The 27,474-nt window shown below is 42.7% G+C and overlaps 1 protein-coding gene across 2 annotated transcripts in view; it reads left to right on the plus strand.

Moving 5' to 3' along the window:
* Positions 1 to 1,860: 1,860 nt before the first annotated feature.
* The window catches only part of celsr2 (cadherin, EGF LAG seven-pass G-type receptor 2), a 64,304-nt gene continuing 38,690 nt past the window's right edge, over positions 1,861 to 27,474 (plus strand). For both annotated transcript variants that reach the window (XM_067587323.1, XM_067587324.1), the window contains exons 1-2: positions 1,861 to 5,839; positions 23,981 to 24,694. In XM_067587323.1, the coding sequence (XP_067443424.1) occupies positions 2,284 to 5,839; positions 23,981 to 24,694 (4,270 nt within the window). In that variant the 5' untranslated portion in view covers positions 1,861 to 2,283. The remainder of the gene's footprint in view (positions 5,840 to 23,980; positions 24,695 to 27,474) is intronic.

Consider the following 27,474-nt stretch of genomic DNA (forward strand, 5'->3'; position numbering starts at 1 on the left):
TTTCAAATCATACTTAACGTTTGCAAAACAGTAACTGAATTTCTCGAAACAATTCGTACAAACAGCACCACACAATGAATTACCTGCAAAAGCCCGTAACTTGTTCAAAATCCTTAGTTTATCTCTCAAAAGTAAATTATATGAATGAAGATGTCACTGCCATCAGAATGACAAGTCCTTGTGTCATTGTTTACACACAAGTTAGTCAAAATGCCATGTTGTCAATATAACAGTGTATACATATATGTATACATATATATACACCGTATATAAGTATACATATGTATGTGTTACAGTACATGTACAGTATGTATCTGTATAAAGTATATTTACCGTATACTGCAAAATGCAAAATACTGTAATATAAAGCATTACAGTAAGTATACAGTATTACAGTACAGTGCACATTGTTGGATTACAAACCTGTTCTGTCTACGAAACGTTTGACTCATTGAGGAAACTGTTGTTCTTTGGCCTCTTCTACCTCTTCACTGTGTTGTGCTCAGTCTATATAGGTTTGCTAACTGAAGGTTCATGAGATGCACCGCTGAGCTATTTCAGAGAACTGGTTGAACACTTCACACATTCTCCTTCATTAGTAAAAGTCAAGATTCACCGGAGAGATATTCACCAATTCAGGACACATTTACAAAAGAAAGTCTAATAGAAATGTAGATAAAATATGCTTTACAGATGATTACAACTGGTTCAACCATTTTGCATGTAAAGACTTATGCAATGAACTAATACTAATACTAGATGTTTTGGATGTTTTAAGACTGTTCAACAATCAGTATAATACATTTTGATCAACATGATATAAGCAATTGATAATGTAGCCACAAGCATCAAGCATCACAGCAAGAATTTGCATTTTCATGTAGAAATGCAAATGTTTTAACGGAAACAATGTAGTGAAGCACCAGTATGAATAACAACTGAGCTTCCAGCTGTGTGACTGTAGTTTGTCCACTAGGTGTCAGAGACACTCAGCATTTCAGCTGAGCTCCAAGTTTCACAACTGTTTTATAGTTTTTATCAAAGACTGCACAGCTTTGTATCCAGTCCATAAGCATTTATCTGTTTTTTCCATATTTATCCCTCTAACTGAGTAATGCTACTAGTAATTGTAATGTGTTTGGGCTAAAATGCCTCTTATGATCCACTAGTGTACATTTCTAATTAAATTATACTCCAGTTTTGAAACAGGGTCTGGTTGAAATGGACAAAACCATGAATTGATAAAACCAACAGGAAACAGAAGACATCAATTGTTGGATTACCTGAAAACAACAGGTGAACACAAATCCATTTAAACAGGTTTGATTTTATTCTAAAATTGTCCTCCTTTGGCAGAGTTTGGACCACCAATGAAAGAACACCTTCAAGTCTCTCTTTGGGTTAAAACAAGGTCACTAAAAAACCTCAAATTTGAGGAATGTCTGCCAGTTAATGAGTAAACCCCCTTTTTTTTGGAGGTGAGTGGTGGATATATGTAAACATGTAGACCATAGATTAAATATTGGTGGTTTGGGATAATGGGTCATACCACACAATCCTCAAGCTCTTTTGTCATTTGAAGTATTACACCCCACAGACATCTATATATTTTATAAAACGGAAACACATCAGACTTTTAAAGCATATACAGTAAAATGTGACAGTCAGCAATACAACAACAACCAAGAAGTGTTTTGAAAGTTAAAAAAAAATCTAATTAAATGACCTAACCTGGCTGTTTTGTCTAAATGTTTTTGTTTTCTGTTAATGAATGAAGCTTTTTAGGAAGTGACCATTTATCTCCAGTGTCAGGGTTTCTCTGTCAAATCCTCAGACCCCTAACAGAGCTGTTTTCCTCTCTCTCTCTCTCTCTCTCTCTCTCACACACACACACACACACACACACACACACACACACACACACACACACACACGCATATAGGTTTATGATAATGAGGAGCCTCAAGGCGCAGGGGGAGCAGGAGCCATTTTCACCATTCAAGCGGAGTTGCGCGGACGCAGCGGAGGTGTTACTGTTGTTGTTGCCGGCGTGTGTGAGTGTGAGTGTGTGTGTGAGAGAGAGAGAGAGAGAGAGGAGAGAGAGAGCAGCTCCGGACAAGGTTACTGCGGGTTTACCTTTTAAAACCAACCGGAGAGAAGTGCGCCCGCCGAGAGCATGGCTCCTCTGCAACAAAGAGAAACTCACAGACGGAAAGTTTAAAGGAATAAAGGAGCTGCAGAAATTCCCACTCCGACACCCAGCTGAACACAAACTGAGGAGCGATGCACTTCTTTAAATGGGATTTGTTGTTGATTTTCTGGTGGTGTAAACTGGTTTCGCTGGCGCAGTGTTACACCGTTCACATCAGTGAGGATGCGGGTCCAAGGACGGTGGTGGTCGGCGTGGAGCAGGATGCACGGTGTACTTTGGATCAGGTACTCGCTCCGAAATTCACTGAGCGGTTCCTGGAGACCGACGCGGCGGAGGGCATTGTGTTTGTTTCGGACTCGATAAAGTGCTCCGCGCTGCGCTCAAACCCCTTCACTGTGTACACCGTGGCGGACTGCACGGACTCTGCAGGTGCTGGCTCCGGCTACAGGCACCTCATCACCAGCCAGTACGACGTGCATGTTCACGGTAGGAACTGTTCAAACAAGCGTAAAAGAAAACCTGAGTGGGATATGGAGGTCCTCAGTTTGTTTGGCACCCACAGCCACCACCGCTCAGAGTGCCACCAGGCGGGCTCTGCTTTATTCCCAGTGGGGGGTCTGCTACCTGGAGCCCCGACCCGCTGCAGAGTCACCAACAGCCGTGACTTTTACTTCTATAAGGGGGAGTTGTTTGTGTCTGAGACGCTGTGCTGGAGGCAGGACACACTCCTGGAGCTGGACCTGCTGTGTGATGTACTCACAGGAAATGGGTTGAAATCTAAAGTAAACCCCATCTCCATCCACTGGCGTGTGGGGCAGGGCCCCTTTAGGCAGGGCCACATAGAGAAGCTGTTAGAGAAGGCGTCTGAGTCAGATTCAGGGATTATGAGCAGGAGGAGGAGAAGCATCAACAGCAGCCCCCAGTTTCAGCCCCCAATGTACCAAGTGTCTGTGGCAGAGAATAAGCCAGCTGGGACTCCTGTTGTTGTTTTGAAAGCAGTGGATGTGGACGAGGGGGAGGCAGGAAGGCTGGAGTATTTCATAGAAGCTCTTTTTGATAGCCGCTCCAACAGTCTTTTTGCTGTGGACCCGGCCAATGGTGCCGTGTCCACTGTGGAGGTGCTGGACCGGGAGACTAAAGACACACATGTGTTCCGTGTGACCGCAGTCGACCATGGCACGCCCCGACGTACAGCCATGGCCACCCTCACTATCACAGTCCGTGACACTAATGACCATGACCCTGTTTTTGAGCAGCAGGACTATAAGGAAAGCATCAGGGAGAATCTAGAAATAGGCTATGAGGTGTTAACTGTGAGGGCCACTGATGGGGACGCTCCAGTTAATGGTAACATCCTTTACCACATCCTCAACAGCAACGGGTCCAATGATGTATTTGAGATTGATTCGAGGTCTGGTGTAATCCGCACCAAAGGTCTGGTAGACAGAGAGGAAGTGGAAGCATATATGCTGTTAGTTGAGGCAAATGACCAAGGTCGTGACCCCGGGCCCCGCAGCGCCACAGCTACTGTTCACATAGTGGTAGAGGACGACAATGATAACGCCCCCCAGTTCAGTGAGAAGCGCTATGTGGTCCAGGTGCCAGAGGACATGGCGCCTAACACAGAGATCCTGCAGGTGACTGCCACAGATCAGGACAGAGGCAGCAACGCTATGGTTCACTTCAGCATCATGAGTGGAAACACCAGGGGACAGTTTTATATCGACGCTCAGACAGGTAAAATGGACCTGGTGAGTCACTTGGATTACGAGGCGAACAAAGAATACACTCTGAGAATCCGAGCTCAAGACGGAGGACGCCCTCCGCTGTCAAACATCAGCGGCCTGGTTACTGTGCAGGTGTTGGATGTTAATGACAACGCCCCCATTTTCGTCAGCACCCCATTCCAGGCCACAGTGCTGGAGAACGTGCCGCTGGGCTACTCCATCATCCACATCCAAGCGGTGGATGCAGACTCCGGAGACAACTCCAGGCTGGAGTATCGACTCACTGAAACCACGCCACACTTCCCCTTCACCATCAACAACAGCACGGGGTGGATTGTAGTAGCAGCTGAGCTGGACAGGGAGAGTGTAGATTTTTACAACTTTGGAGTTGAGGCCCGAGATCACGGCTACCCTGTCATGTCCTCTTCAGCCAGCATTAGTATGACTATTCTAGACGTCAACGACAACAACCCAGAGTTCACTCAGAAGGTGTATTACATGCGACTGAATGAGGATGCAGCCGTGGGGACCAGCGTGGTGACGGTGTCAGCTGTGGACCAGGACAGCAACAGTGTGGTGACGTATCAGATATCCAGCGGAAACACCCGCAACAGATTCTCCATCACTAGTCAGAGCGGAGGGGGGCTCATTACCTTGGCGCTGCCTTTAGACTACAAACTCGAGCGCCAGTATGTCCTCACTGTCACTGCAAGTGACGGCACACGCTTTGACACTGCCAAGGTGTTTGTTAACGTCACAGATGCCAACACACACCGGCCCGTGTTTCAGAGCTCACATTACACCGTCAACATTAACGAGGACAGGCCGGTGGGCACCACTGTTGTGGTTATAAGCGCCACAGATGAGGATACAGGTGAGAACGCCCGCATCACCTACTTCATGGATGACAGCATCCCTCAGTTTGACATCGACACTGATACAGGCGCCGTCACCACACAGATGGAGCTGGACTACGAGGACCAGGTTTCCTATACGCTCGCCATCACTGCTCGGGATAACGGCATCCCGCAGAAGTCTGACACCACCTATCTGGAGATTCTGGTGAACGACGTGAACGACAACTCCCCCCGCTTCCTCAGAGACCATTATGTGGGGTCTGTGATGGAGGACGTGCCGGTGTTCACCAGCGTGGTCCAGGTTTCCGCCACCGATCGAGACGCTGGGCTCAACGGTCGTGTCTTCTACACCTTCCAGGGCGGGGAGGACGGCGATGGAGACTTCATCATTGAATCCACCTCTGGTATTGTTCGCACGCTGCGCAGACTAGACAGAGAAAATGTGCCTGTTTACAGCCTGCAGGCCTTCGCTGTAGACAAAGGTGTTCCTGCTCTGAAAACACCAATAAACATTCAAGTGACAATCCTGGATGTGAACGACAACCCACCTGTGTTTGAGAAAGATGAGTTTGACATCATGGTGGAAGAAAACAGCCCCATAGGTGTTGTGGTTGCACATATATCAGCCACAGATCCAGATGAAGGCAGTAATGCACAGATTATGTACCAGATAGTGGAGGGAAACATCCCAGAGGTGTTCCAGCTGGACATCTTCTCTGGAGAGCTGACAGCATTAATAGACCTGGACTATGAGATGAGGTCTGAGTATGTTATCGTGGTCCAGGCCACCTCTGCCCCTCTGGTCAGCCGTGCCACAGTCCATCTCAAACTTGTCGACAAGAACGACAACATGCCCGTGCTCAAAAACTTCCAGATCATCTTTAACAACTACGTGACCGACAAATCGAGCAGCTTCCCCACCGGAGTGATCGGCCGCATCCCCGCCCACGACCCCGACGTCTCGGATCAGCTCCACTACAGCTTCGAGATGGGCAACGAGCTGAACTTAGTCCTCCTGAACCAAACAACGGGAGAGATCCAGCTGAGCCAGGCCCTGGATAACAACCGGCCCCTGGAGGCCTCCATGAGGATCTCAGTGTCAGGTGAGACTGTTAGATAACTCTCTGTAATTGAAGACTGAACCCAGTGAGTGAAAAACTGCAGTGAGGGGAGTCCAGATTCACTGAGGTGTACTCCTGCTCCATTTCCATTAACATGTCCTGTCTCTTCATTTACATTTTCACTTCACTTCACCGGATAATGGAAGTGATGATGACTTAAGTATGTCTTTCCTGGCTTCAGTATTCCAGAGTGATTTCCTTGTAATAGAAATATTCATGAAGGAGGATTAACATTCACTGCAGGATATTTTGTAAGCCACTTCCTTTAAAAAAAAAAAAGATGCATTTAGGCATTCACATTCTGCATTGGATTTACATCAGTGAGGTAAATTGTTTCATTTGTTTACTGAAGAAGAGATTCTGTAATTTTTGGACCCTCATTAAGGCGCTCGTTTGTTTGTACCAGGCTGATTTAGATCCGTCTATTGTCGAGATTTAAATAGCTGTTTGTCTGAGCACGTCTGTATCCTGTGGGATCCACACTCCAGTGGGCAGACTGATCCTGCCCCATAATTGCCCATCATACCCCCCCCCTCTGATATACAATGAAAGACCTAATTCAATTATGGACTGTTTCTAGAGCTTGAAAAGTTGATATCGTTTAAGTGTTGTATTGTTTGACTGGCTTGTTTTTCTGGGTTTAATTTGTCAAAGAGGTTGAAATTTAATAGTTGTCAGTGTTCCCAGCTCAAGAGTGTTGCTGGTTTGTTGGTGTTTTTAAAGGTAACAGTTGAGTTGTGGGTCACTGTGGGTAAGAAGGCTGATGTACTGTAGGCCTAAAACAAGCCCGATACCTGTTTATTGCTCATAATTACTGCTGGTGTTGTCTTCCCTAACCTGCATGTCTTAAACTGCCTCTGTTCCCCACACCTCCAATTTTGCATGCCTGCACAAATTACAGTTTTATTTGCTCCAGAAATGTGGCTGAACTTGATTTGCACCCACAGAGAGTGGGAATGTGTTGTTACCCTCTGTAGGAGCTTATTTGACGCAGTGTGATCTGCTGTAAATCTGCCTTTTCTTTGACCTTGGCACAACCTAAGAGAGAGAGAAACAGTACTGGGGACGTCATTAAGAGATTGGACATCAAGGTTAAAGATGAAAGCTGATACTTAACAAGAACAGTGAGAAATTAGGGCTGGTGGGAATCTTGGGATTCTTTGATTTGACTGAATGAGATGATGAAAGTGTAGATTCAGCGATTAAATGGCATTAAGTGCTTTCCTATTTGTTCATGACTTGGTAGTGAATAGCAAATACTGTATGGTTAGCGTGGGTAGTCGTTATAATGGATTGGAACTGTGCTTTGCCTCTCTGGAGAACAATAGTGAGCTGTCGATTGAGGGGCAGGCGCTAGAGCTCATACCAGGCTGTGGTTGGGGGCAACAGCTGTGACTCCACCAAGGACCAATTAGAGACCGTGTCTCCCCGCGCGTCCCGCACCTGCTGGGGTATATGTGTCAGCACCCCTGCAGGAGACAGGGAGAGATAGAGGGAGGCAGAAGGGGCAGAGGAGGGGGGAAGGGTGGAGGGTTAAGTTGTGGTTGTGTAAACTGGGAACATGTTGGATAGTACAGTAGTACTGTAAGAGAGAGGGAAAGTCATTAGACAGCGACTGTTGGAGGAGGAGATGGGGCAGGAAGATGAGCTCCTCCTATAGATGCTGCTGACCCCAATTTTCAAAGGCTTCTCCCTCCAGGGACCTCCCAAGTCTTCCCATTATCTCTCTCTTTATTCTGCCGTTTAAGAGGCCCCTTATGATGGACGATTTTTGATGGGCTCTTTTGTATGTTGTTGGACTGTGATTAACATCATTTTTGAGCACTGCTCTTCACAGTGAAATGGATGTAATGGTTCAAATGTAGCTTCATTTTCCTTTAAATTTTTGAGTGTTTCCTAGACACAATAGCTTTGGGAAGGTAACCTTTAAATAGTAATCCACAGATTATGATGATCTTCTTAAAGTTGAATTCAGTAATATAATCCACTGCATCGTCTCGACTCCCTGATGTACAGTATTTACTTTTCAGTTAAAATTTGATTTCACTTTGGCTTTTAAAATTTTTCTATTATCATCCCATATTTGCACAAGTTAAGTAACTAATTTTAGTGTATTTAAATTGACCATTTTTGTAATCACTTTTCAACAAAACAAAATATGAAATCTGTAATAATCCCCTCAGTAATCCCCATTCACTATAATACTGTATCATCATATTTAACATGTGTTATTGTGCCTGATAGTTTATTAAGGGGACCATGGAGGTGTCTGAAGGGGACATAAAACAAAATATATACAAATACTTAAAACAGAATCAAAATTATGAACATGTACATTTTAAATGCTTCATTATATCTATTTTTAAAGAGATGGCTGTCGGAATATTGACAGTCTGTCAGTGATATGAGTGTCTGTATTAACTGGCATATTTCACTTGAATTTCATGTTATGTGCTTCACATGTAATTCACATCAGTTAAGATCAACACATCCTCATAATTAAATGACAGTATAGGTCTAAAATAAACCTAGAGTATCCATATTATAAAAGTGGTTTATACTTGCTTAAAGTTACACAACCTTTGTCATCATGACAACAGACACCACAATGTTATGGTTTTCAAAGAATGTCCTGACCTGTGGTTGGAAACAGGAAGTGAACAGTGGTCCCCTGCAGCAAAGTTCGCTTTTTGCCATCTAACTATCTAAACATCCACCCAACCCACCACCTCCTAATAATCATCTCATCAAGTCACCTTATATTGACGTCACCTGAGCCACATCACTTCCCCAGGTCATAATTACTACAGCCGTATATTATGTAAATGTAACTATAGGTCGTTTTTGCCTATATCGTCGTTTTCTTGTGAGGATGAGCTGGGTTAAGATTGTAATCTTTTCCTTCAGAATACTTTATAATACTGAACAAAATCCTCCTTGTCTTTAGATTTTTATGCTTGATCTGTTTCTACAACATATACTGTATAATCAGAATCTACAAGATTTAGTATTTCATTGAATACACCATAAAGATAATGGCTAAACATCATGACCTCCCCCCATCCCCCACAGAAAACATACAAAGTAATGTAACCACACAAAAGCATAATAAATTACCTATGAAGAATTCAGAAGATGGAATAAAGGACTTGGAATAACAGTTACTTTTACAGTCAGGATTGAAAATCTACTTACTAAAATGTGGTCAAGTGGGTTTAACAAGCTCTTCGTTTCTTCCTGATTTGGTCACAAAAACCCCCAGAACCTTTGGAAAATCTTTGCAACGTGGCATGTTGACAAATATTAACGTTGTTAGAAGAAGATAATTAGATATAAATACATTTTTGCTTCAAACAAGCTCAATAATTGGACTAATCTTCTCAACACAGAATATTGCTCATTGCGATTCACGCTGGCACTGTAATCATTCAAAACTCTAAGCAGGTACTTAAAAGCACATCTAACAATCACACAACCCAGCGATCCAGCTGCCTTGCTGTGTATTAGCTGTGTGCATTGGCATAAATCAGTAATTATAACTATTAAATTATGTCAGTCAGTTATGGAGTCAGATTTACAGCAGTGATGTGTGGGTGTTGGGCCTACCTTCATGCTAAATGTGAAGAAGGAGACAAATAAACTCACTTTAGGGTGATTCTGAATTAATTGGATTCAGAATTGGTAGGATTTGTTGAGTTCCTCCTTATATTTCTGCCATGTTGAATACAAAACCGATATGTGACGATTGTTCTTGTCATGTGTCACTTCTGTATGATGACAAGAATTCTGCTCACACCGCGAGGTGAGAGGCTGGATGTCGTTTGTGGGATTAGATTTGCTGCATCTGTATCCTGGGATCTGTCAGACCTGTGTTGACACACTGAGGGGCTGATCTACTCTTCCCAGGCAAGCGTGAGCCTGCATAAATAGGTGTTTGCGTTCGATGGCAGATTTTTTTCCCCCCCTGCTTTTCTTTCATCCTTAAGCATGGTTAATTTTCTTATAGAAAGCATAGCCAATCCTTCATTATCCCCTCATTTCTAAACGTGCTATTTCACTGGGTGCTTTGAACGTGAGGTCGATTTGTTGTGTCATTTTTGTAGCTGTGTCAGTCCCATGTACGTTAATTACACTATGAAGTGACTCTGTAGAAGTGACAAAGTTAGTTTAAACCCCCCAGTGTTGCAAATACATGAAGCATACATTATCCTCACTGTGCAATCGGGACACTTTGCCCTTTGTTTTAATCAAATTCTGAGCCTGAGCCAATTTCGTGCCCCCCATGCTCACTTTGAAACTGCCAATGCAGAGATTTAACAGACAAACACGCCTCCGCAACTAATGATGTCAGTTTGATTCAGCTCACATCACACTGCAGGTTGCACAGATGCTTAAATTACATGGTGGACAGCAGATATGCTCTCTCTCTCTGGTCACTGACGGCAGAGAGACCCTTTTAAGTTTCAAGTGTAAGACTGAAGTGGATGTGAATGCTCCAAGGTTAAAGTGCTTTACTGTCGAACTTGTCTGAGCCAAACCTGTTGGCATTCAGCCCGACTAGCTGCAGCGGACAAGTTTTTTTTGTTTCTTATATATCTTATCTATATTTCTTATGTTTTTTAAGGCTCCCTTGCCCTGCTCTTCGCTATCCTTGCATAAGATAAAGCCGCAGGACTGGAATTTTAATGGAGGAGACTCTCTGTGCTGCCACATACTGTTTAAGTAAAAGCCAATGTAATTTCATTATAATCTATTAAAATTGTAAGCTGTCTGTGGAGAGACTTTCTCAGGGGTTTGTCTCATCAAGACTGTAACACTAGCCCATCAAGCTGCTCAAATCTGCTACATTACGTGTGTGTGTGTGTGTGTGTGTGCATGTGGCCTCCAACAGCTGGACCGCTCTGATTACTTTTCTCCTCTCCATCATATAATTATTTCACTCATGTGGAGCGCACCTTGGATTTTCTTCTGTGTTCTTTATGGTTGATGAATTTCTGTTTGCCGTATGGTTGATTCACAGGATTGAAAGCCCGTGTTTTTGCGTGACCGGAGTCATCCGTAATGCGCTCCTTTTCATTCTTCGAGGCCCGCTTGCCTCCCTGGACGGCGTTAGTCACACTCGCAGGCTTGCATGGAATGTTTGTAGCACTGTTTCTCTTCTTTTTTCTTTTCCCTTTAACATCACCTATCACCTTGATCCTGTTTCTCTTTCCCTCTTTTTGTTTGCCTGTCACCATTCCCCATTTTTCTCCTATCTGCCCGGGTCTATGGCTCTCACCCTTGCAACCTCCACTGTTCCCTCCCATCATTTCAAGCTCCTCCACCCTCCCTCTTTACCCCCCCCCTCCCCTTTCTCTCCGTCTCTCCCTCCTTTGACTGTTGTCCCCCCCCCCTCTCTCTCCCCTGTGAAAGGAAGAATGCCTAAGAGAAATGCTTTGTTAAGCACCCAGTTGTCATGGTGAGCCCAGCAATGCCTGAGAAATTCCTTGTGGGTGGGGACGAGGGGTAAGGTCCCTTTTGTGGAGCGAAGATGGGGGGGAGGGGAGGCACATAAAGTTCTAAAGAGCAACTGTCCCCCCTCTCCCTCTTTCCAGTGAAGCATGTAAGGCTTTCTTTGGACCTGTAGTGCTCCGGGACACGGTGACCTGTCCTGGCGGCTGCAAGCATTTTTATAGGACACGCAGCCGACACCTGACAGCAGATATAAACTTTCCATCTGCTGTGTTTTTGTAATGTCTATTCTTGCATGTGACAGACTTCAGGGGCCTCTCTCTCTTCTAAAAGCACCTGAGAGTTTAAAACTCTGGGTGATATGATAGTGTCGTCCTTAAGCTCTTTGATTTGTGACACAGATGCGCTCAGACGGTATCCGGTTTCTTGCTGCCGGCTTGTTTCTCAACAGCAGACCATCCTCTGTGGGCCTCACTTCTCTATGCTTGGGTTGCATTGAAGGTCCGGAGGAGTTGAGGTGGGGTGAGGGTGTGGGTGTGGGTGAAGAAGAGAGAGGTGGGGTGGGGGGGGATGACATCATCTGTGTGTTAGGAGGGGAAATCATGTTTGGGATTAAGGCTGGTGCATCGCTGGGGTCGTGAGGCATATATCTCAGCGTTGTCCTGCATTGTCCTCGCTATCCCAGCAGACAATGGGAGTGGGCTCCGTCTGGAGGCTGCACCCCTCTGTCTTTGTGTCCACTTGTTTGGCCCAGTGCTGCTGTCTTCAGGAAAGCCTCACCGGGCCTGTTATTCATCCATGAATTACCCTGTTTACTGTACGGTCTGATGCTGACACTTTTTGAAAAATGTTCCCTTCAGCGAGTCACTGATTGAGCACTTATAACGAAAGCTGTACAATAAACAAAGTGTGTTTCTCTTCTTATGTGTAGCAATAATACTTCCAAACCTCCACTGGAGAGAAGAAATCATTACAAGTAAATGCTTCTTACATTCTTAACATGACAGATTATGTTTATTTAACAGGCCGTTACCTTTACACTACGTTGCGCTTGTTTGATGTCGAACCAGACTGAGATTTCACAGTGACCTGGTTTTACTCAGATTCAAGATTAACTTTATCGTCACAAAGAGTGGAAATTTGTCTTGGGTTCTTCACCCATGCTGCAGCCATAAAAAGACAACATTTCATTTATCATATCTCATACACAAGGGTAAGAGGTGTGACCGGTAGAGGTAGCGAACCTTGATGTGCAGGAGTTTGAAATGTTTAATAGCTGTCTAATGTATATTAATAGTGACAGGAGGGCGTCAGGCTAACTAAACAGATGGTTTCCTTGCGAGCTCCTACAGCAGTGTGATTGTGCTTTCGCAGTTTGATGGCACTGTGTGATTAAGAGTGATGTAGATTCATTCTTTTTCAGTTTTTAAAAAAAAATGTAACACAGTTTGTTTTCCAGTTTGTAAATTACTTGTTCAAAAACTGAATTAGCAGGAAAAGTTAGACGTAATAGCCCTTTCAGTTGTTGCCTGCTCCGTTTTAAAGCTTCTCAATAAACTTTGTCATTGTGCTGCTGGATGCTCAGGATCCAATATCTATCAAATGACCATTTGTACGTGTGAATAACGGCCTCATGCTTGGTCACGTCCCTGCATGCTAATGTCTCTTTACCATTGCGCTGGCAGCAGTTTTCCTCTGATATGCAAATGTTCTGATTGGAAGAGTTCAGATCCTTTTCTGTGGCTCTAAAGCTGCTTCACCATAGAGGAAGAATCTGTGGAATGCCCTCCTCGTCTTCTTCTTCTTCTGGTTTTCAGATGCAGCAGAAAAGTGTCATCAGGGGATGCTGTGGCAGGGTCCACAAATGAGTACGAATGGCCTTTCTCCGAGATAGCCAGCTTTGTGGGTCAGCTTTCCTCTTGAATGGAGAAATAAGGAGAGGAGGGATTTTGTGGTTTTGCTCTGACTCCTTTTGGATTGAAATCCTTGGGTTGACATTGAGCTGCACAAGCAGTTTTCGGTATTGACTTCACAGGCACCGTAGGAATTAGGTGTTGTGTTACGGTTATCATTACAGCTGATCTCTGTTCTTTTTTTTTTCTTTCTAACTACTTAAGTTTAATTGCTCTGCAGAGGAAAACAGCAGTTACAGTGCTGCATTATTTCAAAAACAAGGTCAGAGACATATGAATAGTGATTTGAACATGTATTTTGTTTTCTGTTCTAAAATTAAAGACCAGAACAGACGTACACGTGTACACAGTAGAAGGTGTTAATGGCACATAATGATGCTGAGTGTAATTTGCGTTGCCTGATTTAACAGCTTTAACATTGCTCAAATACAGATATAGATAACAGCAAATCTGCTGCGTGGGAGTCTGAACATGCTGTCCACTCCCTCCTCTGAGAGTGAGATTTGCAAGTGGGTTTTCTGTTATACACGAGCTGTTGGTGTTCAGATGAACTACTGTAGTTCAGCCTACAACTGAACCAGCAAAACAGAGACCTTTTCTCCTTCTAGTCATCCTGATGGAGGTGAGAAGCTTATTGTATATCCCAAATAAATGACTTCATCTGCTGTTGTCTCCGCACTCTGAAAGATTCCTCCCCAAGCTGCGGTTGTTCAAGAATGTTTTTGGTGATTAGAGAAGCTTTAACGTTGTCCCAGCCCTCACAGCATGTTTAAACCTCCAAGCTACTAATTTCCACCTTGACTTCTAAGCTTGGCAATATAGTGCTCAACCAAACATGTTCAGTTTTTGCTAGCAGAAAAGGTAGATTTTAAACACTCAGTGACATAAAAAAAAATACATATATGAAGTTTAAATCCTGTGTTGCTGTGTTGATTGTTCCTTTATCTCTTGTTTTTGCTAAATATTTGTCCAAAACATCAGTTTTGAGTGTTTTATGCAAAATGCCTCTTTTCTTTTAAACCTTTATAATATTTTGATGACTCATCTTGAGGGACAAATACTTGCATTTATACAATCAACTATGATTTTTGGATAACTTGCTAAACCCTCCCATCATATAAACCCACACTTGACTGTTAGCGTGTGGGAACGATATCATAGCAGGTGTGTGTTTTGATTTAAGAGGGTAAAAATGTAGTTTACATTTATTTATGACCAATCCAGTCATATCTGAAGGATTTGATTTAAATCCCTCACTTTTATACCATTATACCATTTTATATATACAACATTTTTCTGTTTCCCTCTGATATGTGTGACATTACATAAGATAAAGATGCTCAAACTGCAGTTTCACTGTGTCTTTAAGAAGTCAGAGGGCAAACATTGCTGTGGCGATTGATCCCTGCTCCTCATTGTAGAGCTTTTTTTATTACTGACGGCTGCTGTGAGCTGCTGTAGGCTGACGGAGGCCTGGCAGGAGTCATTGGAGTATTTTATTCAGAGCGTGATGGTGGTGGTGGTGGGGTGTCAGCTTCGGCCGTTGCGTGTCTAGTGGGGGGTCAGGAAGAGGGGACAAGGGGGGCTGAGGGTGGGGGGGGGGTTTAGGGGTAATGAGATGAAAAACCTGTCCCTCCCTTTGCACCGCATAGCCTCCACCCCCCAACCAGTCATCAGTCTTCATTCAGGCAGCAGTTGAGTGTCGAGTGTGTTTCACCTCTCAGTCCTGCTTAATTCAAGCAGGCCGCTCCTCAGCCACATTTTACTTGATGCTAAAGAGTGAACCGCGTCCCTCTTGATCGCCAGGACTTGAGATTCCAGCTTTTGAATTAAATTGACACCAAGCAGAGTGCACTTAATGAAGGAGACACCTGATAAGCTTGATCTAACAGATATTATACTACTTAAAACACTGCCAGAGCACCAAGCCACAGAACTGTAGCGTCATGATAAACTTCTGCTCCCTCGGTCATTTAACCCACATCAGCCCTCATTAGTGTCTGCTCAGGACAGCATTTTTCTCTCCTTTACTCGAGTGTTAATTGAACCTCAGCGTGCTGACTGGTATGAAGGTCAGGATTAGGCCTGTCGTCCTGCTGTGTGCTTTGTGTTCTTGTTCGTCCACATGCTGGAAAAAAAACACTCTCAAGTCCATTCCCATGAAGATCTCAAGGCACCAGAAGCTAGAACGGAGAAAAAAAAAGACTCTTAAAAGAATAACTTTGTTCTTTCAGTTTGGCATCTGAGTACATTTGTAATCATATTTTGGCATTTTCTCAGTGATGCTCCATAGCTACACCGCTAGCTAAAAATACACAAGCAGCACCTCTTTTGTCTTTAAGATTTAGTGAGTTGTGGCTCCAGTTGTCTTCTGTACTTTTAAACTAAATAGACAGAAAAGCCTCGTCTGATTTCACTCCTGACCAGGTTGACAGTTCAGTGTTGACAGGTCCCAGCAGCTGTGAGATTTAGTCTCAAACTGGCCATAAACAGGTTGAGGTGGTGACACAACTGAGCTGCTGATCTCTGACTCTGGAGGGCCAAAGCTTCAAAAAAGGACAAGTCAAACATAATAGATTAGTCAGGGTCACACACACATGCAGCAGTAATTAATTTATGTGATTACAGGCTGTTCAAGGACAGAGTATTTAATTCTAATTAAACTGTGTCCTGTTATTGGCCCCACAGGGTCTGTGCTCTCAGGTCAAGGCTCTGTGGTTTGTTTGATGGGTGTGCGGCAGACATGTGTGTCTCTTTGTGACCTTGTGTGGACTCGCCGGTGTCTTTTTTTTATCAGCAATATGCAAACATGACACTTTTGACAGTAATTTCACACTGAAGTAGCTTGTAAACATTGTTTTTAATGTTAATACTGACCACAAAGGCCTGGCTGTTCTTCCAGTTTCATAGCCGGCGTCTTATTTATTTATGCTGCTAAAAAAAAGTGACATTTTGGAGCAAACATATCTTTGCTCCGACTCAGAAACATGAAAATAAAAGCTATTTGTCTCCTAAATTGGTTAAGAGTAAATTAGATGGCTGCAGTACAGAGTCAGAGGTGAGACATGTGATCACTTGCGAGCTGCTTTTAAACACTTTTACATTAATTCTCTTGATGAATGTGTCTTATTCTTCAGACTCAACAAAGATTTTTTGTTGGCTCTTACTGGTCCTCTTGAGTGTAATTTTTAGAAGCTCGATAAATACAGGCCCTGATCTCGCTGTTCCGTTCCAAGTAAACAACCAAACAGAAATAAACATTCAGTGTACTTATTTTCGAACCATAAACTCATTAAAAGCTTGTAAGTTTGTGGAGCGGCTCGCTGGTCGGAGCTGTAAAGGCTGTGAACTGTAAAGACATCCAAAGGCCTTATCCCTCCAAAGAGATTTTTAATTTATGATCCCCCTATTGATCTTGGAAATGGGACCCCAGCTTTGCGCTCTTTGATGTACTGAGTACTCGGTGCGTGCTGCACATACTGTAGAGTACTGATGCTGAACAACTAAGACAGGCTCTGCTCAACCTCATTACCTTCTTACCCGGAGGTTCCCCTCAACATGACACACTTCCAGCTGCCTCTGAGGGAGGATCTGCCGCTCTGGATCACAGAATCAACGCGTTTTTTCTTTGAGTGCGGCTTCTTCTTTGCGTAGCACCGTTAGACGTGTGATGAATGGCTGCTTGAGAGAGCAGTTTGAGTGTGATTATTTATCAGCTCTCCACTGTCATGATGATAAATGGTATTTTTATAATGTCTCTAATGTGTTTCCCCCTCCCTACAATAACTAGAAGCTGCTTTCATTTGCTCAGTGTTTAACCTGTGCATTAGAAAGAGAAGCAGCCAGGTTTATGGCCTGTGAGCAGCCGCCCTGCTGAAGTACCTCTGAGCAAGAGTCGCTAGCAGCTCTGATAATGAAATGATGTGAATATCGTCTGAATTTTAACGCTTGTGTGACACCAAATTAATTTGTTTACATTTGGTAAAGCTGTTAAAAGTTTGGAGTCTGTAGTTTTAGATTGTGGCTTTTCATAAGTTGTTTTTCAGAAGTTTAAAAGTACAGCTTGGAGTTTCTGACCTCTAGTAGCGATATGGAAAGTTTTTTTATAAGTGGGTCCCTGTTTTTTTTGTGTCTCGTGCACGGCGCCACGTGTGATGCAATGCACAAACAAAAAAAGGGATGAAGAAGACTGTACACTAGTAAACATAGATGTAAACAAAACAGGATTGAAAATACTTAAAAAAAACAGCTTTGCAACTGTATTTTATTAACACTTTTGATAGATGTCAAGCACTTTGGTGAGTAACAAACAGTCATATAAACATAACTTTTGTTTTTTCATTACAAAAAAACCCCACAGGGGCCCATTTAAGCAAAGCTAAAACTCCAATCACAGACTTCATTGTGTTATTATTGTCCGCAGGTTTTCTTAAGCTGAGTAATAATATTCAATTCAAGTGTCTTGTTAATGCTCAGTAAACATCAGTAAGGGTTAAATAAAACTGTGGAGGTCAGAGTGTTTCTCTGCGCGTCTGTAGGCTCAGATACTTAACAGCTGTGTTTCAAGTCACAAGCTGCGTCCTAAACAATCTGAATTTCTAGAGCGAATATGACATAATGGGTCAACGATGCCTGCCCCCCTCCTGAATGGGATTATTTATCAGCTTTTTCACAGCACATATAAATAATTTCTATTCAGCCGCTACAATCTCACAGTGGTCACTGGTGAATACATCAAGCCGAGCACCATTCATTCTTCTTGAATGGATGTTTTATTCAAAACATTTGCCGTTACAATCCTTAACACCCGTTATGATTAAGAAAAGTTATATGGATGGATAAATTGTCCATCGTGTGAATTGTCACAACTTACTGAGAATCTACTTTTTTTAATGTTTTTTTCTGTTTGTACAGCTTATAAAACATTTCGAGTGCAGTGTCCTTGTTTTATTTAATGAGGACTGCTTAAATGCTCCATTAGTAATGGTCTTTATGAGGCCGGCAGCAGGAACTTGCACTGATGCTGCAGTGAAACGTCTGTAGATCATCTCATGTTTGGAGGATTTGCAGCTTCAGCTCACTAACCGTCAGTCCTCTGAAGGTGACGCTTTTATACACTTTATCCTTTTCTTTAGAGGAAGTGACACAGTTGACACAGCTCTGTTTCTCTTTCTCAACTTTAAATAGATAAAACCTCAAATATAATATTTAAACGGTGGCTGACGAGCTTAAATAACTGATAATCTGTCATGTCACCAGCGAGGGGGAAGCTCTGAAGAGTGAGTGTCGGGGTTACTGTCGTGCTGCTGTGGGTGATGTCTCTGTCCTCAGTAATTTGGTCACAGAGGCCTTCTGATCTTTATCCACCATGACTTTGTTGACATTTTCTGGGAATCAACTGGGAGATTTGATGGTAACTTTGTGGTCTAATTAGGCCAGTCTCACCGATTTGTCCTCTCTCTCTCTTTGTCTGTCTGTCTCTCAGCAGTCTGAGATCTCTAGTAGGTTTAAACAGAAATCCATACATCCTGGGGCCGGCTGTATGTTTCTTTATAGCAAACACTCCATCCTTTGTGTTCAGATAACGTTCACTTAGTAGAGTTTTTGTCGTTCATAATTCCCCTGACAGTTGAAACTGGGCTTCATTAATATTTCAGAGATAAAAAGCTGTATTTCTCTCCTCCCGGACCTCCTGGCTGATAATTTATGTTCTCTGTCGTCATGCGGAGGCCTCAACCTACAGTCAAACATGCTCTTTGTGTGCTGCTCTGTAAAACATAAAGAGTCAGCTTGTTTACATGCCTCAGTTTATTATCACAAGACTTCTTTGTGCTGATTTTCTGCCTGATTTTCTAGAAGGAAAAAGAGAGATAACATTCAGAATACCTTAAACAATTACACGCTAGATGATTTTCATGTGAAAATCATTGATTTGTACAAATTTGACTTCAGGAGAGCCTTGAAAACGTAAAAACAGCTTGTTTTTGTTGACTTGATGATGCATTTAGGACATTTATTCAGTGTTGGAGAATTTAATTAACCTACAAAACAGCATATCATGTCTTAAGTGAATTAAAAGTGCAAAACTCAATATCAGTGATTCACAGACTCTATTTTAATTATAATGTTGTGAAGCTTTTCTTTCTTCCTCAACCGCTGTGATGACTAAACCTGCACTGCTTCAATATACACTCTGCTCTGCTTGTATTGACGTATGGATCCCTACCACCTACACAAACACACACACACACACACACACACACACACAATGCTGTACACAGCCTTGACAGTGTTCCCTGTAACCACAGTGTGTGTTTAATCTTTTCCCTGGCGCCACTTCCTAGCTGAGAGCATTCCTGGCACCCAGAGGCCCAGAGGGGTTCGAACTCTGGGTTGAAAGCAGTGTCACACTTCAGAGCTGGCACCTTGTCTCAACTAAACATCCCTCTTTTCCTCCTTTTTGGCCCGAAGCGCCTCGCTTACCCTCCGTTCCTGAGCGGAGGATCCTTCCATGGAGAATGACCTCTTTGAAGGATGGTCTGGTTCCTTTCAGGGGAGATTCTCCTCGCGTTGAGTTTCCCAGCGCTGCGTCTCCGTCTGGAGCTCTGCCCGAGCTCCCAACCAAGAATGTGAATTGGCAGAGGGCATAATTAAGGCGATGTCTGTCCTTATACATGGACTAACCTTTAAGAGCCCCCGTTCACTGGGAGCTGTTTTTTCTGGCTACTGTTGCTGCAGAGTATCGGTTATAATGGGCTTGAATGGATGAAGAGAAAACTGGTCATGGTAGAAAATAGATTGTTTTTTGGTTTGTTTCTGTCAGGTTAGAAAGGATCTCAGTGTCTACAGTAAGTAATTTGTCACTCACAACACTGTGACTCTGTAATAACAGCACTGCTTCACTGTACAGCAGCTTAAACACGTCTCTGTCTAAAGCCTGGAATAAATAAAACTGTCAGATTTTTCAGGGACAGATTGTAGCAGCCTGCAGAACTAGTCTTGATTTGAATAAACCTTTTGTTTGTGTATGTGTGTGTGTTTATAGCTGCAGTGTTTTTCTTAAGTGACTGATGATGACTCTGCTAGGATTTTTTTAAATTTGACTATAAACATCTTAAAGGTCACTAAGGTCACCATTTAAGTCTGTGTGGCCATCCACAAATATGAAGCCAAAGAACTACAAACTTGTGTTTTCCACAAACTGTATGTTGCAGCAATAAAAATTGAAGCCCAAAGTAGTAACACTAATACTACTGATAAATCAATTAGCTCATCAGTCAAACATTTTTTGTCTTTTATGATGTTAAAAAGAATATCTTTGAGTTTTGGACTGTTGGTCAGACAAAAGTCACTATTAAAATATGTCAACTTAGGGTGTAAAAAAATGTTATAGGCGTTTTTCACTATCAATAGAAATGTATAGACCAAATGAATAGGAAATAATGAGCAAATCCATAATTCATGATGAAGATAATCATTGGTTGCAGCTCTAAATAAAATAATTTAAATATTTTGAATTTAGGGTTTGCAAAATCACGTTGTTTTTTTTTTTTTTTTACTATTTTATGACATTTCATACCTTAGACCAGTGGTTTGCATTTGTTCTGCCCTATGATCTCTGAAAATGAAGCAAAGTCTTCTTGCACCCCCTCTTCACATGTTCTATATGTCAACAAAATGTCTTATAAAAAGAGTGATTTTTCATTCTCCGGTTGATTAATTTGGATACTTTTTAGAGGCTTAAAGAGGTCAAGAAAACAGTTTTTCTTCTTTCTGAATCTGTTAATCTTCTCGTGACCCCTCAGATTCATCTTGTGGCCCCTTGGAGGGTTTCAGACTCCAACCACTACCGAAAACAATTCATCATTAAAACAATCAGAATATTATTATTGATAATGAAAATAATAATTAGTCGCAGCCCTAGTTGTAAATTTGTACCCTCTTGGAAGTTACAGATCCTTAACTATTCTGCCACTTTCATGGCTCCCTGTTAAGTCCTACTCTTGTATGCAAGTGTTTTCTTGTGTACACAGGTGTGTGTGTGTGTGTGTGTGTGTGTGTGTGTGTGTGTGTGTGTGTGTGTGTGTGTATGTGTGTGTGTGTGTGTGTGTGTTTACAGTAAACTGTGAATTAGAGGAGCGACCCAACTTGTTTCTGTCCTTTGATTTCTCTCCACTTCCTCTGCTAAGGCCCTGTATTATTACATTGCTGGAAGCTCTTGACTGAGAGCAGAAGGATTAAAGCCGTGTCAAACATGCTTCTGTCTCACTTCCTCTATAACACCCCTCCTCCTCCTCCTCCTCCTCTTCCTCCTCCTCCTTTTCCTCCCCCCTCCCTTGGCACTCTGTGTTTAAACTCGCCCAGTGCCAAACAGGGATCTGGTAACTTTGGGCAGTGCTGTTTGTTTGTGTGAGTTCTGCGCACAGGTTCTGCTCTCTGGCCAGCGTCCAGACACCCCAAACAAAGCGTCCCATTGATTATTTTGGAGGGAGAGGCGGAGGCTTGTTTTCATGACACATTTGATTTGATTGAGCCGGTTTTGTGTTTGCTCTCGAGGCGACAGAAACCTGCAGTCCAGCGGCGAGGCAAAATGATGGAGGTCTTTATCTGTGACCCCAAAGTGACTTTGTAACTCCTGAAAGACAAAATGACAAAATCCTCCTCTTAGAAATAAACAGTTGATTCACAGGAAATTAAACACACCATTTCTCAGTTCAGTTCATTGAGTTCAGTTCACTGCTACAACCTTACTTGGTGAGTTTGGGTTTTGAAGCATTAATTACATCACATGCAGTCCAGGTTTTGGTGAGGTGAGTGAGTTCAGGCACACCGAAATCTTGCCGTTCGACTTTTAAAACTGAAAAATGACCATAAACCTGAGATTGTTCTGGTTGAGAAACATGATTTTAGTTTGTTGTGCAACTTTCGTTTTACAGGGTCGACATCATGTCACTGGGCAGAGAGGTAAATGATCCAGGTTAAGTTGTACATTTGTTGCAGCCTCTGTCAGCTGTAACAGACACAGATCCATAGGCTTTGTGCTTGTTATCTATATACAGAACGTCCCTTTGTGTTCTTTGTGATCAAGGCTGTTTTCATTATAATTTTCCTCCTCAGTGAGCCGTGCTCTGGCTGCTCCTATCTGTGACTCTCAGCTGAAATGCAGCTCTCCTTTTACTGCAAATATGGTCAGAGTAGCAAAACAAGCAAAAAAATGAGCTTAATAAAGTCATAAGTCACTGGATTGTTTAACCGCTGGCTGAGATATGTTTGTCATGCAAGGCAGCATGATGATTTTATTCAACAGTTATGTCTACATACAATGTCATGCATTAGTTAATGAAGGCCTAACATAGAAATTAATGTATCGTACAGTCAAGACTAACTGTACAATAACAGACTTGAAAACACTACATATCTACATTCAAAGCAAAGTCTTTAATGTATAGAAGCTGAAGCTAAAAGACAAGAGATTTGCTGAGCAGAGAAATGCTTTGAACTGTTTGAGACTTCGGGCTCTCAGTATGGCATGTATAATGAAGGAGCATCTCTGCTTCCGGACAAAGAAAGGAAAAAAGTGAGCTGTGAATACAGGCGCGAAATTGCTGATTAGAAACTTGGAATGTATTGAAAGGAAACAATACACTTGTTCTCTGCTCGTCTTGGCATACGTCTGTCGTCTGTTTTGGCACATGAGGAAAAACGAGAAAAACACTCGTCCGAGCCAAGAGTATGAGTACCATTTGTCGCTTTTTTGCTTTTAATTCCATCCCTGTGGTTTTACATTTACAGTAACAAACATATTGTTGTCTGTTTACACATGCGGGTCGGCTGATGACGACCTGGTGATCTGCTGTTGCGTAAATCTTCCACTGTGCATCTGCCTGCATCTGTCCTGCATGTAGTGTTGTAGCAGCTGCTGAACACATTGATGCTGCAGTTGCCAGTAATTTTTACTTTTCTTTGGACTTCTCATGAGTTTATAGACTCATCTTTTAAGACAATATTAAATGTTTTGTTAAATGTTATTTACCAGATACTGTAGGTCTACTGCAATTCTATATTTTTTTCTTACTGTCAATAAATCCCACTAAATAAACTGGCAGAAGTGGCCAATGAACATGGCCGCTGTAGTTTATTTTGAGACAATCCCACATTCACCATCCTGGTGGTGTAAACACTCACTAGTGCACCAAATGTACAGTTGAAAGTAGTCCCCAATAAATACACTATTCATGTCCGTTTGGGGAACATTTGCTATAAACTACAGTGCCCAGCTGTTGTAGGAAATTATTTAACCTTTTTTAAAAGTGAATGTATATTTGTGACACGTTTTTAAAGATGTACGTCCCCAGTAGGATGTAATGGGCTTGTTGCTAAGTGCTACAGTAAGTTAGGGAAGTCAAAGTGTTGTGAGATGAGTGAACATGTTGTTGGTTTTAGTCATTTCATGGGATTTGTTGACAGTAACATTTATTTGACAAAGCAAACCCGATTCAACGTCAACTTATCAGCTTTTTCAAGAGCTTTCAGCTATATCACTCAGTCTTCACCAGTGGGTGGAGTTTGCTGAGTTGTCATGGAGATAGATCTGTTGACAGGTGGACAGTGTTGTGGTCGGATGTGAACAGATCTGTTTCAACTAGAGCTGCAACGGTTGGTTGTTTGACAGAAAGTTAATCGCCTATTTTGATAATCAATTAATCGTTTTTTTGTCATTTTTTTTTAACCACTCGTCCTTTTCCTCCTGTCTTTTCAGATGGCCTCCACTCAGTGTCCGCTCAGTGTCTTCTTCAAGTCACCATCATCACCGATGAAATGCTTTCCAACAGTATCACGCTGCGGCTGGCCAACACCTCCCAGGAGCACTTCCTCTCCCTGCTGCTCGCCCAGTTCCTGGACGGCGTGGCCCGTGTCCTCTCCGCCGCCCCCGAAGATGTCGTCATCTTTAACATCCAAGACGACACGGACGTCAGCGCTCGCATCCTCAACGTCAGCCTGTCTGTGGCCGTGCCTGCGATGGGTGAGGGTCACCAGCGGCTCCCAGGACTCGGCCAGGGAGGGGACAGGGCCGGGGGAGAGATCGAAGGTGGCGGCGGAGGTGCGGAGTTTTTCGGCTCGGAGGAACTCCAGGAGAGGCTGTACTTGAACCGTAGCCTTCTTGCTCAGATCTCCTCCCAGGAAGTGCTTCCTTTTGACGACAACATCTGCCTGCGCGAGCCATGTGAGAACTACATGAAGTGTGTGTCCGTGCTTAAGTTTGACAGCCTGGCGCCGTTTGTTGCCTCCGATACCATCCTGTTCAGACCCATCCACCCCATCGCCGGGCTGCGTTGCCGCTGCCCTGCCGGCTTCACGGGAGACTACTGCGAGACTGAGATTGACCTCTGCTACTCGAAACCCTGCGGAGCGCACGGCGTGTGCCGCAGCAGAGAGGGAGGCTACACCTGCGAGTGCTTTGAGGACTACACAGGTGAGAAACCTCATTTCACTTCAGACTTAAGTGTTTTACAGTCAGTTTCATCTCATGGCTTCATTAACCAATTAATAAGATTTGTGTCTTCTAAGATGAAATGGCAGCAGAGGGTGCCGAGCTGTCCACAATGTTAATTTCTTCCTCCTTCACAAAAATCCCCCGGGAGCTTTAATGTCTACATCTGTCCCGTTCACTCCCGTCTTCAGCTCTTTATTGAACCTGCCTCTTTATAGACACAGACTGTCCTGTACACTGGTAGCCCTGCAGACAAAGGCTGAGTGATGAGTTATTGATTAGATTATCCCCTCAGCAGTCAACCGTAGCGGAAGTAAACTCATCTGTTAAGAGCTGCTACACATTTCTAGGATTTTAGTAGATAATTTGAGCTAATCAGATTATTGGTTTTGTTAGTTCTTCTTCTTCTGTATCTCTATTTTCCTGATCAGGAGAAGTTAAAGTTGCTCATGGCTTTAATCATAGTGATCTGCAAGAAAAGAAAACACATAAATCTTGTGTGTTGAATGGCAAAAAGGTTTGTTTACACCTGCATTAGTAGCAAATATCGGTGGTGTCATTTTGCTACAGTTTTGTGCAGCGTTTGTGTGTCCCGTTGCCTTTTAAATAACCTGTATTCCTACATATTTATTGCCACCTACGCTCCAAAGTTCATCCTGAGCTGTAGGAGTGGATTGTGTTTCAAAGCGAACGTCCAAAGAGCCGGAGGAATGATGATATAACAAAGCTGCTTCCTGTCCTGTGATTCCTATTTTGGAGGCTGCATGGGGACTTCTCAGAGAGAGATTTACTCTGAGTTGAGTGTTTTGCAGCAGAGAAAAACAACAGCAGTTTCTCTGTTCAGAGTAATATTGCTGAGTGGAGTAAAGGAAGGAAATTATTAATTATAGATGGCTACAGATGGAGAGTGTCCCCTGGCTGTAAAGTAGCCTGTGGTAAAAATACCAAAAAAATACTGTATATACAGTATATCACAAAGCACACAATATGTTGAGACAAAAGCGATAATGAAGAATAAATTTATTACTGTTGGCAGCAGAATTGCAAACCAGCTGCAGGAATTGTTATTCAGTCTCTAAAATGTATTCACATCCTCAAAGGGTTAAAGATTGTCTGCTCTCTCCTTTTATGGTTAAAGGAAAGAGGGAGAAGTTGAAAAAGAGTTGAAAGAGGAAGGGAATTAAAATATGCTAATTAATACGGTATGAATATTAGGGTAGTTACCCCCAGTTTTCGTTGAGAGGTTAAGTGGGTCAAATCCTGACTTTTTAATGTGATTTAGTTTCATCTTGTCTTTGAAGCATCATGTCGGTTTATTACATATGATTGTGTGTTATATTTATTACATGTTTGTGCCCTGTTTGTTTATTTTTGTTTGAGATGAGGTTACCGATTAATTTTTTGGCGATCAACTAAATATTGCAGCAATGAAGTGTAAATGTAAGGTTTCTACCCCAAAGTGACTGGTTGTTGCTGCAGTATCATCTCAAATGCATACTTATATTATATATTGGCATTTGTGCCTTTGTTTGATAGTTGATAGTGTAAAAACTGACAGGAGATGTGGGGAGAAAGAGGCATGCAACAAAGGTCTCCAGCTGGAAGCAATTGGGCCAATAATAATTCAATATTAAAGTCATTTTTTAAGCAAAAAAGTCACTGGTCACTGGTTTTAGCTTCGCAAATGTGAATATTTTCTCTTTTGATATTAAAATGAAGACATTTGAAAACATCAAACATGCCAATGGGAATTTTCCACAATTTGCTGCCATTTTACAGACGAATGAAAGGGTTAATCTTTAATCAATTTAGAGGACTATGAGACTAACTGATAAAGAAAACAATCATTAGTTGCAGCTCTGCTTTAGGTACAGCTTTCTCCGTCTGGAAAATCTGATTTTCAAAACTACTAAAAAGTTGTTACTTCAACTAAAAACCACAGATAAACAAATTTCTTCTTCTTCAAAAAAAGCTAAACTGAGGAGCAGAAACTGCAGAAATTCACATTGTCTTTGTGCTTCCAGTTAATGGCCTCAGCTCCATTAATCCTCGTCAAATATTAAAAGGTTTTTCACCTATTTATGCCGCTGTTTATGAAGCCTGAAATAGTGTCGGCATCTGAGTGTGTGGGCTCAGTCGCAGGTTGAGTGGCACTTACATATTCTTATGCACAGCTGTGGGTGTCGGAGCTGAACTGTAGGTGCTTTTAACGTGAGAGGGCAGAGAGGGAGAGTGAGTGTGTGAGTGGGTGCAGTGGGCGTATTTTCATTTTGGTTACACTGAAAGCGGCAGAGACCACAGTTAGCCACATTAATCTCCACCAGGTGGGAGTTTGTCCCCAGACGCTGTTATATCCAGTATGCAGGACTCGCAGAGTTACCTGAGAGTGAATATGTGGCTAAAGTTGATGGTTTAAGATGTTTGAATCACGTTGTCAGACTGTCTGATCACACAGGCCGGTTTTATTTGATGTATTTTCCGCTGTGATCTACTGCTCCCACTGTTCTGCTGCTTCAGGGAGTGTTGGGTTCATCAGTCTCTACAATGTGGTGTGTGCGTGTGTGCGTGTGTGTGTGTGTGTGTGTGAGAGCACGCTACATTGCTTGCTCCATGTGCTTCGGGTGGGTAGCTAAGTGCTGAATAGCTGCAATTATGTGTGTAAGAAAGTTGGACGGACAATCTGGGGAATGTTTGTGTTAATGGTACATGGATGTGTGTGTGTGTGTGTGTGTGTGTGTGTGTGTGTGTGTGTGTGTGTGTGG

The sequence above is a fragment of the Thunnus thynnus genome, chromosome 4, assembly GCF_963924715.1.
Source record: "Thunnus thynnus chromosome 4, fThuThy2.1, whole genome shotgun sequence".
Taxonomy (NCBI): Eukaryota; Metazoa; Chordata; class Actinopteri; order Scombriformes; family Scombridae; genus Thunnus; species Thunnus thynnus.